This window comes from the organism of the source record quoted next, unplaced genomic scaffold, assembly GCF_019419815.1.
Source record: "Pyrus x bretschneideri cultivar Hongxiangsu unplaced genomic scaffold, Pyrus_bretschneideri_v1 Contig35, whole genome shotgun sequence".
Lineage (NCBI taxonomy): Eukaryota > Viridiplantae > Streptophyta > Magnoliopsida > Rosales > Rosaceae > Pyrus > Pyrus x bretschneideri.
Genome location: NW_025999668.1, coordinates 4,785,716 through 4,803,208, shown reverse-complemented (window position 1 = coordinate 4,803,208; position 17,493 = coordinate 4,785,716). Strand labels below are relative to the sequence as shown.

Genomic DNA, 17,493 nt, shown 5'->3' with positions numbered 1-17,493 from the left:
AAGTATTGACCAAAACAGTAAATACCTTCTAGGCTTCCGTGACGTGGTCTTTGGGGTAAACCCGTATCAATTGCATTTTTATGGTCAAGTACTCTACACAGTCTTTTGTGTTAAACTATTAACATTTATTTGTTCTTCTGCTTGGAAAAAAAATACCTCAGAAATGCAGCAGCTACAGCTCAATCTCTCTTGGGTTCGCATATTCTCAATGACTTTGTTAACATTGCTCGGAGCAACCCAGAATGCCTATGCTTGTGAAAAATCCAAATGCGGGGATGATAGCGAGGCCATCCATATTCTGTTTCACCGTGGACATCACTGTAGTCCGACATCTGATTGCCATGCGAATGAGGGTGACTACGGACAGGAGCACCGAGTGGTAGTGGTGAAATTCTTGGTGAAACGCATAGATTACAAGCGTCAGGAAGTCCAAGTCTATCAACCGCGTAATTGCCTGCTGTTAAAGCCTTTAGAAGTTGATAACATCAACATCTCATTGCCAGCCTCTCAATTCTACTTCCAAGAATCCATGCCTTCCAACGCTACCTTATTCCACTGCCCTGCTGAAAGAGAGTTAGAAGGTGCTAAGGTCCCCTGCATTAGTGACCCTGGCTACAGAGTTTATGCCATTGAATCTTCCCAGACCACTGTGGACTATCCGCTACTAGAGTCGTGTACAAAGATGTACGATGTTTTGTCGATTCCACAGATCCACTATTATGGTCTTGAGGGTACTAATTTGAAATGGAAGAAACCAAATTGTACAGAGTGTGAAGCAGAGGGCAACAAGTGTAGAATCAATTACAATCACACCAACACTGAAATTCAATGTGTTCCCTTGAACAGACCTAGTAAGTCTGCCTATATTTTCAATCTTGGTTTTATTTTACATATATTGTGCTATATTATTGCACTTGCTGCTTACTTATCTACCAAGCATCCGACTGAACATATTTCAAATAACTAGATGCAACGCATTTGATATGAATTTCAAATGACTAGGCAAAGAGTAATTTGTTTTCTTCTATTACTAAATTTGTCCGAGCAGTAGATCATCACTATTACTAAATTTGTCAATGCTTTTTTCAGGTCTAACAAGGAAATTAGTGGCCGCAGGTGAGTAGTCTGACGGCTTTTTATTTTATTTCATGTCTAGCTAGACCGTCGGGAATATTATTATTTACTCAAGGATTTGTTTGATTCAGGTACAACCCTGGGATCATTTGTTGTATTACTACTGGTCGTTGCAGCCTATTGTGTCTATAGGTCTAATCGAAAAGAAAAGGAGAGTCAATTGAAGATTGAAAAGTTTTTAGAAGATTACAACGCTCACAAACCAAGCAGGTATTCCTATGCAGATATTAAGAGGATCACAAACCAATTCCAGGACAAGTTAGGCCAAGGAGCCTATGGAACTGTTTTCAAAGGAAAACTTTCTTCTGAATGCTTTGTTGCTGTAAAAGTTCTCAATAGTTCCAACGGAAATGGGGAAGATTTCATAAAGGAAGTTGGAATGATGGGAAGTATCCACCATGTCAACGTGGTTCGTTTGGTTGGTTTCTGTGCTGATGGGTTTAACAGAGCTCTCGTTTATGAGTTCTTCGCCAATGGTTCACTGCACGATTTCATTTCATCGGCAGACAATAACAATCGTTTTCTTGGTTGGGACAAGTTACAGGATATTGCTCTTGCTATAGCCAAGGGAATTTATTATCTTCATTAGGAATGTGATCAACGAATCCTCCATTTCGACATCAAGCCTCATAATGTTTTATTAGACGACAATTTCACTCCAAAAATTTCTGATTTTGGTTTGGCCAAGTTGTGTTCTAAGGATCAAAGCATAGTGTCCATGACTACAGCTAGAGGGACTATGGGCTACATTGCACCTGAAGTGTTCTCCAGGAACTTTGGAAATGTGTCCTATAAGTCGGACGTCTATAGTTTTGGAATGCTGCTGCTTGAGATGGTAGGGGGAAGGAAGAATATTGATTCAACCTCAGCAACACCAACTGAAATTTACTATCCAGAATGGATCTATAATCTTCTAGAAGAAGGAGATGACCTACGGATCCATCTTGGGGAGGAAGGAGATGGTAAAACACCAAAGAAACTCGCAATTGTAGGGCTCTGGTGCATCCAGTGGCACCCAGCGGGTCGTCCTTCCATGAAAGAAGTTGTTCAAATGCTGGAAGGAGGAGAAAACTTAACCATGCCTCCCAATCCTTTTGCATCTACAGGTCCTGCACGAACAAATGCAACTACACCTGCAAGAAATCTAAACATTCAGTTAGAAGCTATTGCTGAATTAGAGTAACATATCTACTTAGATATATAGATAGATATGTGCACACACACTTATGTATGTTACTAGGACTCATGAGAAGTGTAACCATTGTACCTAAGTACCATATGTGCTCGATAGCTCGAGGTGTTTGTCTGGCTAAATAAGTACATTCGAGGTTTGTTGGATTGCTTGGTTTTTCACTTGAAACCAATGGCTGGCCAATATGCATCACTTTTCCACAGAACTTTTATGCAAAAATCTTTCCTCAAGTTTTTACACCTCAGTTCTTAACTAGCTTCGATAGACATTGTTGCCATGCTTACTTAGTTATGATCCTTCAAAGTCACATCTCTTCCAAAATGTTGAAACATGTTTCAAGTTTAATTAGTACCTCAACCAAAAATCAAATAAGATATTGTCGATTACACATTGATATATATGAGGAAATAAATAAACTACTAGAAAGGAAACTACTAACAAGTGTTGGATTGTTTTGCTAATTAATGTTTTTTTTTTCAACTCGTTGCGCCTCGAGTGTAAACTTTTTTCTTTTTTTTTTTTATTGTAGATTACCACAGAATATCACTTACAATAAAAAGAAAAATAATAAACAATAAAAAGAAAAAGGAAACCATTGAATTTTGTTCTCAGTCTAGATCATGTTCTTATCTAGCTTGCCATGAGGTTTAGCTCCAAAGTCTATAAGTTGGTCTTCCAATCAAAACAAAGATGTCCAGGTGAAGTGGGCTCTTACCATTTACTGAAAGGCGCACAACCGTCATTATTGACCCCATAAAGTATGCATGTCAATAAAAAATTTAAATCAGTCAATTTCTTTTTTTTTTATGCATGTCAATAAAAAATTTAAATCAGTCAATTTCTTTTTTTTTTTCAAAAAAAAAAACTAAATCAGTTAATTTCTTCTATTTTTCAAATAAATAACTCAATTTCTAATAGACGAATTTGCTGACTAGTACAGGGCAAATAATTCAGCCACTTGCCAAAGTGCATGTGGCACAGTCAACCTTTCACTAGTATGAGTTTTACATTGGACCCACGAGCAAATTTATCGTTTCATCTAAGCTATATCTTGTTTTGTCTACGACATTATTGACCTCTATAAGTAAATTTATTGTTTCGTCTAGTTATATATCTTTATACATTAGTCACTTAAAAGAGTGTTACAACATTAGTCACGTAAATGGGTGATGTAGAAACAAAAAAAAAATATTATTTAGATTATAGGTGCTAAAATACATAGTTAGTTCAACTCTATCATCACATGATTCTCCCTCGAATGTTTACTTCTCAGTGCCAAGAGAAATAATGATTACACGCGTGTCATTGTTAGAGGCTACTAAGAGGTAGTATTTATGTGGCGATTTTGTATGTTTGTGCGATAGTTGACTTCTCAACCAAATTTTGAACACCGAATAGGATGCTGGTTTAGTTTGATGCTTTTTTATGCCTAGAAAATTGAGAACTTTGAGTTTTCTCTATGTTGTGCTTGCCTAAAACGCACATTAACAACCTTGGGACCACCCAAATTCTATTAATATAGCAAGATATCAATTTATCAAAAAAAATAGTAATTTAGAAAGATTTTTTTTTTTTAAATTTTTTGCATGACAGTAAACATGTATTATATTATCAAGATTTGATGAATTATATTTGTCACATCAAGTGACCAGGTTAAGATTCAAAATACTATCTTTATATTTGACCTATTAAGATTTCATTGAATTATAATTAGCATAAAGATCCAATGTGTTCTACTTATTAAAATAAGTGGAGGAAAGTAATGATGGATATGCACTCTAAAGTGGATTTGATCTTCATCGATTTCCTCCTCCTAACAACTTAACAAGATAACTCACTAACACTATTGTTTGTCAAAAAAAAAAAAAAAAAAATCAAAGCAAAGACTACTTAAACCAACATAAGACAAGTGAATAAAAAATTAACACTTTGAATGCCTAAGTGGGTAGCATTTTACATATTACATATTACATAGGAGATGCTCTTATAACTATCTTTTTTATAATTTTATATTCTTCTTGAGTGGCATCACTCATCCCCGGTGCATCCGATGGAACCCGGTGGATCTAGACCGTCCATCCATTAAAGTGGAGGAAAACTAATGAAAAGTCCAAAAAAACTTCCCTTTTAATGACAAGCCATTTTTAAAGGTATAGTGAATAGTACCAGGGAAATGTATAAATGTAATTTTTCGTTAAAAGTGAACAGTACCGGAAATGTTTTGTTAATCCTCCCTTAAAGTGGAGGTTCAGATGTTGGAAGGAGAGAACTTAACCATGCCTCCCAATTCTTCTGCCTCTACAGGTCTTCCACGAACGAATACAAGTCTGCCTGCAGTGTCGGGATATTAGGCTTCCATGACTGCCGTGGTCTTTGGGGTTAACTGAAGAATTTCCGAGTGAATTGAACCATGCGTGACACAACTAAAGCCTAATTGATAATGATTCCTACAATGACAGATGAGAGACGCACAAAACAGCTTCAAAGAAAGCATCATACTGCTTTAGTTTTTGTTGAGTTGCACACGACACTTCAATACACTAGCGTGTGTGACGTATTAGACACAAAAACAAACATGAAACTTCTTAGACACTCTTGGACACTTGTCCAACACTCCACATGGCGTGTCGTTGACTGTGACTAACATTCACTTTAGGGACACACGTAGGACATTTTCAAAAAAACACGCCGGTGGTAATTGTGAAATTAAATTAAAATTTTAGGGTAAAATTGATATATGAAAAAAAATTGTTTTAGGGGTAATATGAAAAACGGAGTTATAGGTAAAGGTAATGTTTCATTTTGTTTGTACGAGGAAATATAATATTATTAAGAAATTTTAAAATGAAAATTTATTTTTTAGAATTTATGAATTTTTTTTGTTTGGTTAACCTAAAAGAACAAGGAAATTTGAATACGGATTTTTTTTAAAATTTTTTTAAACTCTCACTTATAGATATTTAGAAATAACACTATTTACTTGAAATTTAAACTTGGGGATTGGAGATCTCAAATTCCAACTTCTTTTTCCATGCTAAATTTTAAATTTCTATCCTTATGAATCTAAACAAAGAAATTGGTGCGTGTCAATTTATAAATTCTGATATATTGTTGCCATGCTTGCTTATTTATGATCCTTCAAAGTTTCTAGGTTCTCAATGTCCCATTCAAATCAATATGTTTTGTAATTAATTTTCTTTTCTTTTTTTTTCCAATACTTCTGCATATTGAGAGTGATAATTGCACAACGTAGTGAGATTGTAACGATGAATTATTAGTGAGAATTCACTTTTTCTTGAACAATAATCACTTTAAGATGAGTTACATTACCAACTAGAGAGATTGGTCTAGTCACATCTCTTCCAGATTGTTGAAATACGTCTCAAAGTTTAATGCATACCTCAACCAAAATTAAACAAGATAATGGTGATTACACATTGATCAATACAAGGAAATGAACAGACTACGAGAAAGGAAACTATTGGCAAGTGTTGGATTGTTCTGATAATTAAAGTTTTCTTCTTTAACCCATTGCACCTCGAGCGTAAAAAAATTTCATTTTTTTAATGTAAATTAATATAGAATATCACTTATAATTAAAAGAAGGAAAAAAAAAAAAAGGGAACCATTGAATTTTCTTCAAAGTCTAGATCGTAGTTCTTCTCCAACTTTCCATGAGGTTTCGCTCCAAAGTCTGTATTAGTTGAACGATTCAAGGTCTTCCACCTAAGACAAAGATGTCCAAGTGAAGTGGGCTCTTACCATGGACATGCAAGGGGCACAACCATCATTATTGACCCCATAAAGTATGCATGCCAATGAAAAGTAAATCAGTCAGTGCCTTCTTTGCTGATTAGTACTAGGCAAATAGTAGAGCCACTTGCGCATGTGGCACAGTCAGCTTTTCAGTTTTCACTAATACGAGTTCTAGATTGAATCCACAAGCAAATTTGTTGTTTCACGGTTTCACCTAAGTCATATCTTGTTTTCTCTAATGACTTTATTGAACTCCACAAGCAAATTTATTTTTGGGAATCTTAATGAAATATTATCGGTACTATTCACTTTTAATGTTAATGATATTTTTATCTTAAAAAGTCATTCCTGGTACTATTCACTTACATCTTTATTTTGTCATTTTCATTAAAATTAAAGTTTTTAAGGACTTTTCGTTAGTTTTTCTTTTATTTTTTCATCTAGTTATATATTTTTACACATAAGTCATTTAAAAGTGTTATAACATTAGTCACGTAAATGAATGTTGTAAAAACAAAAAAAACATCTATTAGATTACTGGCATAAAACCACGCGTGACACAGCTAAAGCCTAATTGATAATGATTCCTACAACGACAGATGGGAGACGCGCAATGCAGCTTCAAAGAAAACACCATACTGCTTTAGTTATGTGCTGAGTTACACACGACACTTCAATACACTAACGTGTGTGACGTATCAAACACAAAAACAGACACAAAACTTCTCAAACACTCTTGGATACTTGTCCAACACTCCACATGGCGTGTCGTTGACTTTGACTGACCTTAGGGACACACGTAGGACATTGTAAAAAATAAAACACGTCGGTGGTAATTGTGAAATGAAATTAAAATTTTAGGGTAAAATTGAATTATGAAAAAAATTGTTTTAGGGGTAATATGAAAAACGGAGTTATAGGTACAGGTAATGTTACATTTTGTTTGTACGAGGAAATATAATATTATTAAGAAATTTTAAAATGAAATTTTATTTTTTAGAATTTGTGAATTTTTTTTGTTTGGTTAACCTAAAAGAACAAGGGAATTTGAATACGGATATTTTTTATTTATTTTTAAACTCTCCCTCATAGAAATTTAGAAATAACACATATTTACATGAAATTTAAACTGAGGGAATTGAGGTCTCAAATTCCAACTTCTTTTTCCATGTGGAATTCCAAATTTATATTTTTATGAATCCAAACAAAGAAGTTGGTGTGTGTCAATTTATAAATTCTGATATATTGTTGCCATGCTTGCTTATTTATGATCCTTCAAAGTTTCTAGGTTCTCAATTTCCCATTCAAATCAATATGTTTTGTAACATTAATTTTTTTTTTCTAGTACTTTTGCATATTGAGAGTGATAATTGCGCAACATAGTGAGATTGTAATGATGAATTATTAGTGAGAATTCACTTTTTCTTGAACAATAATCACTTTAAGATGAGTTACATTACCAACTAGAGAGATTGGTCTAGTCACATCTCTTCCAGATTGTTGAAATACGTCTCAAAGTTTAATGCATACCTCAACCAAAATTAAACAAGATAATGGTGATTACACATTGATCAATATGAGGATATGAACAAACTACGAGAAAGGAAACTATTGGCAAGTGTTGGATTGTTATGATAATTAAAGTTTTCTTCTTTAATCCATTGCACCTCGAGCGTAAATTTTTTTTTATTTTTTTAATGTAAATTAATATAGAATATCACTTATAATTAAAAGAAGGAAAAAAAAAAAAAAGGGAACCATTGAATTTTCTTCAAAGTCTAGATCGTAGTTCTTCTCTAACTTTCAACGAGGTTTCGCTTTGAAGTCTGTACTAGTGGAACGACTCAAGGTCTTCCACTCAAAACAAAGATGTCCAAGTGAAGTGGGCTCTTACCATTGACATGCAAGGGGCACAACCATCATTAAGTATGCATGCCAATGAAAAGTAAATCAGTCAATTCCTTCTTTGCTGATTAGTACGAGGCAAATAATGGAGCCACATTGAAAAGTAAATCAGTCAATTCCTTCTAAGCGCTTGTGGCACAGTCAGCTTTTCAGTTTTCACTAATGTGAGCTCTACATTGGATTCACGAGCAAATTTGTCGTTTCACGGTTTCACCTACGCTGTATCGTGTTTTGTCTTTGACTTTATTGAACTCCACAAGCAAATTTATTTTTTTCATCTAGTCATATATTTTTACACGTAAGTCATTTAAAAGAGTGTTATAACATTAGTTTTTTTTTTTTTAGCTATGAAATTAGTCACGTAAATGAGTGTTTTACAAAAAAAAATATATCTTTTAGATTACTGGCATAAAAGAGTGTTATAATATTAGTCACGTAACACTACTTAAACCAACATATGACAAGTGCATAAAAATTTACCACGTTGAGTGCCTAAGTAGGTGGCATGCCAATTTCAATTTGAATTTGAAGTTCTAACATGCCAATTTGAAGGTGCTTTACAAATTTTCTTGGAGATGCTCTTACAACTATCTTTTCTATAATTTTATTTTCTTCTTAAGTGGCATCACTCATCTTTGGTGCATCCAATGGAACCCAGTGGATCTATATCCTCCATCCATTAAAGTGGTGGTTCAGATGTTGAAAGGAGAGAACTTAACCATGCCTCCCAATTCTTGTGCCTCTACAGGTCTTGCACGAACAAATAAAAGTCCGCCTGCAGTCCCGGTACATTAGGCTTTCATGACTGCCGTGGTGTTTAGGGTTAACTAAAAAATTTCCAAGCGAATGGAACCACACACACAAATTCACAATAAGCTTGCCAATCCACCGGTGAAGGAGCAGGCGAAGCGTGTTGTTCGTAATGGACAGAAAGATACCACCACTTCGCCTCTTTGTTGGACCAAAAAAGGTTTGGAACCCTTCCCCTATTTCTACATTTAATTCTCTAGCCTCAGACACTGCTAACCTAATCGATAATGATTTCTACAGCAACAGATGAGAGATACGCAAAGCAGCTTCAAAGAAAGCACTATTACTACTGCTTTAGTTATGTGCTAAGTTGCACGCGCAAACACTTCAATACATTAGCGTATCACGTATCAGATACAAAAACAAATACAACACTTCGTAGCCACTCTTACGTGTGTGTCATTGACTTTGATTGGCGGACACTCCTTGGGGCACTTTTGAAATTGAATCAAAATTTTAGGGTAAACTTGAAAAATGAAAAATATTGTTTTAGGGATAATATGAAAATTAGATTTAGAAGTACTGTTAGAGAACGCAAATTTCTCTCTTGACGAGATGACATGAATATTATTGATGACCGAATTGTACGTGAAGCCGCTCTAGTACGTAGTCAATTGCAATTTGGCCCATTTTTCTTCAGCGTGTCTGAAAATCTTATTGTGGTCCTGTAATCACGTGCACAAAAATTAGTAAAAGAAAAATAAAAGAGGAGGTGTGTTATCCACTGATCCACACATTCTTTTTTACTTCTCACACACCCTTTGTTATTTTCTGTCATTTGATATTCTTTAATTCATTCGATAGACGGCCGAAAATTAGAAGAGTATATGAGAAATAAAAAAGGATGTGTAGATATGCGTACGTAACTACGAAAAATTTATATGTAAGGGACTCATAAAAAAAATACACAAGAGAAAAGTTTTTACACTAGTGAGAGATATCAAGTAACAGGTAAGAAGAAATAACTATAGAACTGAAAGAATGACGTTTTTTCCCGCGGTTTGCTTGTAAAGAAAATTATTTTCGGTGGTGGAATTAGGCAAGTCCAAGTCATTGTTTGTCACTTGTATTGCCATTGAGAAAGACATAAAGATAAGAGAGAACCTTGTCGACAACTTTATTACAGATTCATAGCTACCTAGAAACTCCAGAATTATAGCTAGAAAATTAAGACCAATTGGAAAATTCAGCCTTGTAGGTATTATATATGTTTTTCATAGTTTTTGCAAGAGAGCACCTTCGATGAAGCTGCACTTCAGCTTCCTTTCCGAGCAGTTCATGTGCAAATAATTTAGTCTTTGGTTGTTCCTTTTTGTAAAGGCACCTTCCGTGAAGCGGAACTTATTAAAAACTATCTATATACATTTACCTACTATTGCGTACATGAAATCTATGGGCAATACCTCTGCAATGCGGCAGCAACAGCTCAATACAAAATACATTTCACATAACTTCGTTAGTTTTGAATCATTTCAAGCAGAGACAAAAGTCTAAACTCCAACGAACTCAGTCCAAAAACAAACGAACCAAAAGTTTAAAATTCCAACAGTGCCCACGATAGCCAAAATACAAACTGACACCATCTATAAAAACTTCAAATTATAAAAACTAACTTTTTACACTTTTACAAGATCAGTTTCATAATTCATGCGCTTCTGGAATACTAGTTTCAAGTTTTATGCACTTCCGCAAAATCAATTTCACAATTCATACACTATTGTAAAATCAATTTCAAAATTACTTATGCAAGATCAGCTTTAAAATTTATGCTCTTCTGGAAGTTCAGTTTCATAATTTCATGCAATTCTACATGATCATTTTAAGTCTTTTGGGAAACAAGAGTTGATGGTTTGCAACTAGAATAATGAAATTTTCACCTTGGAATCCTGTTTAGCACCCGGAGAATGAGGATTGTGATGGGGTGTAAAAGTTGAATTAATCAAATCTCAACAATTGTGGAAAAAAATCAACTCACTATTTCAGAGTATGTTAATTAATGTGTCACGTTAGTTTGGAGAACGACATTGAGGTTGTGGAGTAAGAGAGAGGGGGTTTAGGTCGAGGGAGCTCGGAAGTTTTAGTTCTTTTTGGCTTCGAGTAAAATGTATGTAATATTAACATCAAACGTGTAATCATTGAACCATAAACTAAAGGGATTTGTTTCCAGTCCTTGTTTAAGCATCTAAATTCTAGGTTCCAATTCTTGTTTATCATTATTTATTTTATATTACCTTAGAAGGGAATGGAGTGCTAGACATAGCCTAATTCTAACTCATTTCCAATCCTTGTTTAAGCATTTAAATTCTAGGATCTAACGACTAGAGCACTGCCATCGTTGAAAAGGTCTAGTGGTTTTATCTATTTAACTATAACATGCGTTGTGAGGTTCAATTCTGAACACACTATTTTTCACCCAGAAACTATATACACGTATCAATTATTTGCTGGATACCATGCATGTCATCCCACCCAAGTTTTGCTCTTAGCATCTATCATGGATCTGGGATACTTAACACTCATACAATATCAGTTAGGAATGAAAATTGTCGTATCAGTTGCTATAAAAACTTTGGAAGGAGGATAACTTAACCATGGCTACCAATCCCTTGCCTCTACAGGTCCTTTAAGAATGTACATATGCCCCTTACACTACCCTTACTGCTCCCACACATTTCTGTTAGAATCAATCAGATACGGATTATATAAAATATAAATAATTACAGAGTGTATACAGAAATCACTATATATTTAAATCACAATATGAATAATAAATGTAGTTGTAAATAAAATCACAACAAATATCATTGACATGTTTTCCAGAGAGACAGAGGTTTGTAAAAGCAATCTCCTAAGATAAAAATACCCTCTCACACCTGTGCAGTAGTTTTTGGACGTCTATCTTATAGGATACAACTATCTAACTCAAATTCTTACACTCGAACTTGAATTCTTTTCGAATTAATTTGTGTTTCTCTGTGAAAAATAAAAGAAAGTTGGAATTGAATTATTAGTTTCTAATCCTACAACCATATTCTAATGGCTTCCCTTCAAAAGGGATGTAGCTATTTCCAGTAAACAGTCTTTTCCTTTCGGAAAACCTGGTCTTGCAGGACACAACTATCTAACCCAAATTCTTACAGTCGAACTTGAATTCTTTGCAAATTGATTTGTGTTTCTCTGTGAAAAATAAAAGAATGTTGGAATTGATTTATTAGTTTCTAATCCTACAACCATATTTATAATGGCTTTCCTTCAAAAGGGTTGTAACTGTTTCCAGCAAACAGTCTTATCCTTTTCAGAAAAACCTGAAATTAATATAAACTTAAAAGCCATACATACTTGAGTGATTTGTCCATCTGAGCCCATACACCCAAATCCAACCCAATTCCTAGGCCCAAAGTCTACGACTTGGTTCCAATTCTTTTAGAGCAGTTCCACCGTGGGAAAGGCCTCCTCGGGCTATCCACTATTTAATCCACCTAGTGAACATTAATTGCCCTTAATGAACAGTCATTACCTTTTGCATTTCCACCCCTACACTTGAATAGCCTTGGCAACAGGTAAATAAAATAATAATATTTTTTGCAATTGTTTGGAATTTCCCGTGCACCTCTCCACTCCCTCATGTCACTCTCTCTCTTTCCACTCATCTTTCTCACTTCTCTCCATTTTTCTCTGAAGTTCCTCTCTCTCTCTCTCTCTCTCTCTAGAGCTCCGAGAACTCTCACCTAATTTCCTCTTCGAAAATTAAACAAATCAAACTCCAAAACCATGAAACCTTAATCTCTGGGACTAAAGGATCCTTGCTATACCATTGCATGCATCATTAGATCATCACGGTGTAAACCACCATTGAAGCCAAGAGCTTCAAGATCTGAAACTCGAACCCAGGTGAGGTTCTCTATGCAAATCTTGTTTCATTATGTCTTAATGTTGCTTGGGACAGATTTGTGGTTTTTTCCAGTTCAAAACCAAAGGTTTAACCCCTGCAATTTCTCTGAAACCTTGCCCAGTTTTTGGTCACGTCCTCGAAGCAAACTTTGACAAGTTTGTGTTTTGAGATCCAACGGACGCCGAGGCAAAACAAAAGAAAAAACGTGGCTGATGTCAAGGCGATGTCAGCCTTGCATCAAACCCACTCCAGGCTCTCGGGCTGGCAACTCTCCACCGGCCTCTCGCTCAAGCCTGCTCGGGCTCCCTTGCCAGCACACGCTGGACTTGATTGCTCGGGCTCTCTGGCCCTGTTCACTCACCTGTCCCTCGGGCTCCAGCACACGCTGGAGCTGCTCTTAAAATGAGAACTGAGTGGACTCACTTATAAAGATGATGTTGTGAAGATGTATGGCCGATGTGGGACAATTGTCCCTCACAAGTTCCAACAATTTCTTGATTTTTGTATTCAAAATAAATATGGTTGGTGGATCAATTAATCATATTCATGTAAAGCTATAGTACAAAATTCATCATTCAAGTATATACAATAAGAAAGCTTTATTTCAATAAGTGAGATGAGTTATATAAATCCTAGAACGTCATATTATGTAAAGTATTCCTTTAGCTCCTTTTCACTCAAGTATGTTGGGTTTTTTCCAGCCCATGATAAGTTGTCCTAAGGCTATTAGGAATAGAATCTTAGAAGATTAAGTTGTTTTTTTTCCATTGAAGTTATTTCTCAATTGGAGTGGTTTTCTCAATTAGAGTCGATTACCCAATTGGAGTTGCTTTTCCAATTTAAATTGTTTACCCAATTGAAGTTTGTTTACCCAATTGGAGTTTGTTTACCCAATTGAAGAATGATTCATAACCGGATTCCAATTAGGATTTATTGAAGAAGACCTTAATTATGTCTATATAAAGGGGCTATTGTACTAGTTTTGAATTGGATCAAAACAATAAGTTGTATACCACTCTAGGAGTTAGAGTGAGAAAAAGGCAAAATGTGTGAGAGAGAAAATAAAAGAGATAAAGAGTGTATTTATTGATATAGTGAAAGATTATTATTTGTTGCACTCATTAGTGATATGGTGAAAAATTATTATTGCTGCCCCGTGAACATAGGTACATATAAGTGAATCACGTTAATTATTGGTGTGATTTATCTTAATTTATTTTGTTTTCAATTTCTAGAGTTTTTTTTCCCATTCTTAAATGGGAAATTGATTTGGCTGATATCCATTTAGAACGGAGGGTGCAACCCGCTTTAATTGGGTTACATGGAAATAAAGAATCGAGGACATGCTTTACTGAAGGTGTTAAGAGTAAGCCAGCAAGTATGTCTAATGCTGATTGGACCAAGATGAAGATGAGCGATGTTTTATAGCAAAGAAGTCTATAATTGCCAATTTGATTCCAAGAATTGATTCTTTCATTGAGAGTAAACTCTTATTTTGCTCGACCAGATCACTTACTGCAAGCATGTATGCCGAAGAAAGCTCGGTTAATGCTAACATTAACCCCGTTGGTGGAGACAAACCACCTACCGAAGCATCCGTTATTCCAAGAGCAGATAATCCATTGCCTAACGCCTCCACTCCCGAAGCGAGTAATGAACCACAGGAAATGACAACCGCACCTGAGAATAGTAAAGATCCGGTCAACAGACACATGCCTTTCGTGGATCAAATTTAGGAAACCTTTCAAAGCAGATCTTTATCATAGAAAGTTTGTTGACGGGATTTTAATTGACTTTATCGACAATTATCCTTTAAATTCACGCAATGTGGAAATTGAACCTCTAATACAAATACTCTCAATCTGGCGTCGTTGTTTATGTGGGTTACATATTGTTGATCTGTGTGTAAGTGCGATATTCTATTTTGTGGGGTCGATTTATGTAGTTTCAGTCCATAGTAGCATTGTATGAAGTAGATGTTGTGGACTACATTTAGATTACACTAGCAATTGAGCCCTTGCGTGATGCCATTGGTTTTAAGACCGTTTAGGGTGATATTAGTTTACATATAACATGTTTACACTAAGAAAGATGATTTTAAAGTGTTATTTACAAAGAGATGATACTATTTACAACCAGCTCAAATCACTGACAGTCAGCTCTTCGAGCAAGTTTTGGACGAACCTGAATAGTAACGGTGAACATGGTAGTCATACAGATTAGGAAGCCAGCCCTCGTAAATTCATCCACTTCCACTATTCTTCTAGTGACTGATAAAGAAAGTAAAGCTGCCAGCTTTGTTGTAGTTCTAGTAAGTATTCCCTAACCATATGATCAATAAAGTCTGCTGGTATTGATAGACTTGCATGTTTTAATTTATTGCCATTCTCATGAATATGGTGTTTCCCTAAAGTATTGTACTTCAAATGTTAAAAAGTTAATGTGGTTTTTATACGGTAAGCAGACACTTTCAATCTACATTTCCTCCCATAATGCACAATCAATCAAAGTCCTACTCAAGACTAAAATTAAAAATTCTATTTCTACAATACCAAAATCGAACATGCAGATATTCAAATTCAACAAAAGGGTTTATTTAAAAACTGATATTACTATTTTCTTGAGCCTTACCTGATCACGACGAAACAATGGGCTCAGAAATACTATTTGAAATTGAATTTGAACGATGACAACTACCTCTTTTTGTGAATTCAATGCTGGAAATTGGAAAAAATACAATAAATTTTCAATCACACAATTCAAATTCCATACAAAAGGCCAAATTTTCATACATGCAATTCAACTACGAATGTCATTATAGACTATTGCAGAATTAATTACCAAAAACAACACTATACTATGAGTGATGATTATATCCCTCTAACATAGCCGACTCACTAATTATCAAAAGAAGAAGCAAAAATCACTTGAGAAGAAGCAAAGATCTGCTGAATAATAACAGAAGCTGTCTCTACAAAAACCAGCAATTTGGTGAGCAAAAACACATCTTTTAACCTTATCTCTTCTTTTGACAGTAGTGTTCACAAACCACAATCAGTGTCACACTCTCCACGTGATGTTACATGAAATGGGATAATCAAACACTCACATAAACCCATTTCTTTGATTCTTTTCTCCCTTGTCCTGGAAAATATGGGTGAAAAATACATGCATCTTTTTAAACAAAACTCTATAACTGCACACTAATTAGAGACTTGAAGGCTAATCTGCCATTGCAGGTGGTATTGTGTTTAAGGAGAAAAGCTGCACCAAAAGGCATGAACTGTGGTGCATTCATAGAATGGGATGCTTAAGTCTCACACCCATCTCAACAACTATCAGAGAAACGTAATATGTCTCCCCAAAGCTCGAGCCTTTCTTGTCTTTAAAGTCACCGGAACTTGAGTTTGGTTTTTGGTGCTTCTCTTATGACACTTTCATAATGTTTGTACCCCACATTCCAAGGTTGAAGCATAATTGATCGGCAACTATTTTGTGTCCATCACCACTTTCTCGTTTTCATTCTCTAAAAACATTATATAAGATTTTCATTCTCTAAAAGTATTATATAATTGAATCCAATTTCATTTTTAAACAAAACCCATGATTCTGATCATGATTAAAAATTCTCCATCAAACCCGATTCAGCACAACCAAACATGACCCAAATTCTACAATCAGATCCCGACCTCAATTGAAATTCCGAATTGCATTTCTGAATTTCATATAGTAATTGAACACAACCAATTGCTCAAAATTCCAAACATAATATGAATTTTTTTTACACGTTTAACAATATGTATATTCTTATAACCTCACCACCAATCTTTTTCTAGCACCCTTGATTCTTTTCCAGCGAACCACCAAATTTTACCAAAAAGCAAAGATTTTTGCTGGGTTTTTTAGATTGGACACTAAAAATCTCAATACAATACATAATCTCAAATTTGGAGGGATGGATAAACCAAGTTACCATCTTTTTCCTTAAGTCCATTAAGAAATCTAGACATTTTAGTAGATGGGTTCTGCACAAAATCAAATATTCTTCCTGAATTTTTCAAATTAGACACTAAATTCTTCAAGAAAATGCAGAATATAAATGCAACTCTGACCAGAAACCTAATCAAATTAATTACTCATATATGTGAACAGAAAATGTTGTTTTGTGGAATTTTGAGAGTGATTGATAGTGAAAATTTGAAATCAACACAACATGCATGAGTTCTACAAAGGTTTCAGAGCTTACCCAATAAACAGGACGATGTCGGAAGCAGGGAAAGCGGCGTGATTGCAGTAGAGGCCAGGATGAAAAGCAAGGGACGGGCATGGAGAGGAGCGACGTATGAGGGAGTTTTGGATTCTAGGGATGAGAGTAAATTTAATTGCGGCAGAGCAGAAACGAAGAGAACCACAGATGTCAAAAGGGATCAGTGGCATAAATGAAATAGAAGAGACCAAGTGGCGGTAAAACCGGAACAACAATGTGCTTATGAACAGTGTTTTAGCGTGTTTTCGGTTTTAGTATAAACTGAATTTATTTTAAATTAGAAAAGTGTTATTGACATTTCAAAATTCTCGTAGTACATTTCAAGTTCTCTATATTTGGAAAGAAAAATACACTTATGAGGAGTGTAAAAAGTTTAGAGCGTAAAATAAAATTTTTGAAATGTCAATAACAATTCCCTTGAATTAATGTCTTAGAGGCAGGTTTTTATATGAGGTATATTAGCTTTAAAAGAATGTAGTAATAGAAGCTTGAGAGGATTTCTTCATCATCATCCTTATACAATTGCAGGTAAATGTC

General features: G+C 35.0%; 1 protein-coding gene, 1 long non-coding RNA gene and 1 pseudogene across 6 annotated transcripts; 2 read left to right on the top strand and 1 right to left on the bottom strand.

Moving 5' to 3' along the window:
- The first annotated feature begins 31 nt into the window (after positions 1 to 31).
- On the top strand, positions 32 to 2,565 carry LOC125480749 (annotated as a pseudogene).
- A 5,245-nt stretch (positions 2,566 to 7,810) lies between these two features.
- On the top strand, positions 7,811 to 9,523 carry LOC125480754. Its single transcript, XR_007261024.1, has 2 exons — positions 7,811 to 8,957; positions 9,038 to 9,523. It is a non-coding gene; the product is annotated as an uncharacterized LOC125480754 (long non-coding RNA).
- On the bottom strand, positions 9,241 to 17,163 carry LOC103932243. Of its 5 annotated transcripts, none has more exons than XR_007261022.1 (3): positions 16,936 to 17,129; positions 15,321 to 15,406; positions 9,241 to 9,462 (listed from the first exon to the last, which is right to left on the bottom strand). XR_007261022.1 is itself a non-coding variant. In XM_048591867.1 (3 exons), exons 1-3 carry the CDS (start codon positions 17,124 to 17,126, stop codon positions 9,452 to 9,454), a joined length of 366 nt encoding a protein of 121 aa, XP_048447824.1. In that variant the 5' UTR covers positions 17,127 to 17,163; the 3' UTR covers positions 9,241 to 9,451. The 5 variants fall into 5 exon arrangements, 1 of the variants encoding a protein (XP_048447824.1); XM_048591867.1 differs by lacking the exon at positions 15,321 to 15,406 and adding an exon at positions 14,206 to 14,369 and having other exon boundaries at positions 16,936 to 17,163; XR_007261020.1 differs by lacking the exon at positions 9,241 to 9,462 and adding an exon at positions 14,095 to 14,369.
- Between the last annotated feature and the right edge of the window lie 330 nt (positions 17,164 to 17,493).

Excerpts from the sequence above, each read along its gene's own strand:
- LOC103932243 (XM_048591867.1), bottom strand. The coding sequence starts at position 17,126 with ATGCCACTGATCCCTTTTGACATCTGTGGTTCTCTTCGTTTCTGCTCT. Across the intron at positions 14,370-16,935 it reads GACATCGTCCTGTTTATTGG|GTGCGGTTGTCATTTCCTGT; the intron begins GTAAGCTCTGAA and ends TACTATTCTCAG.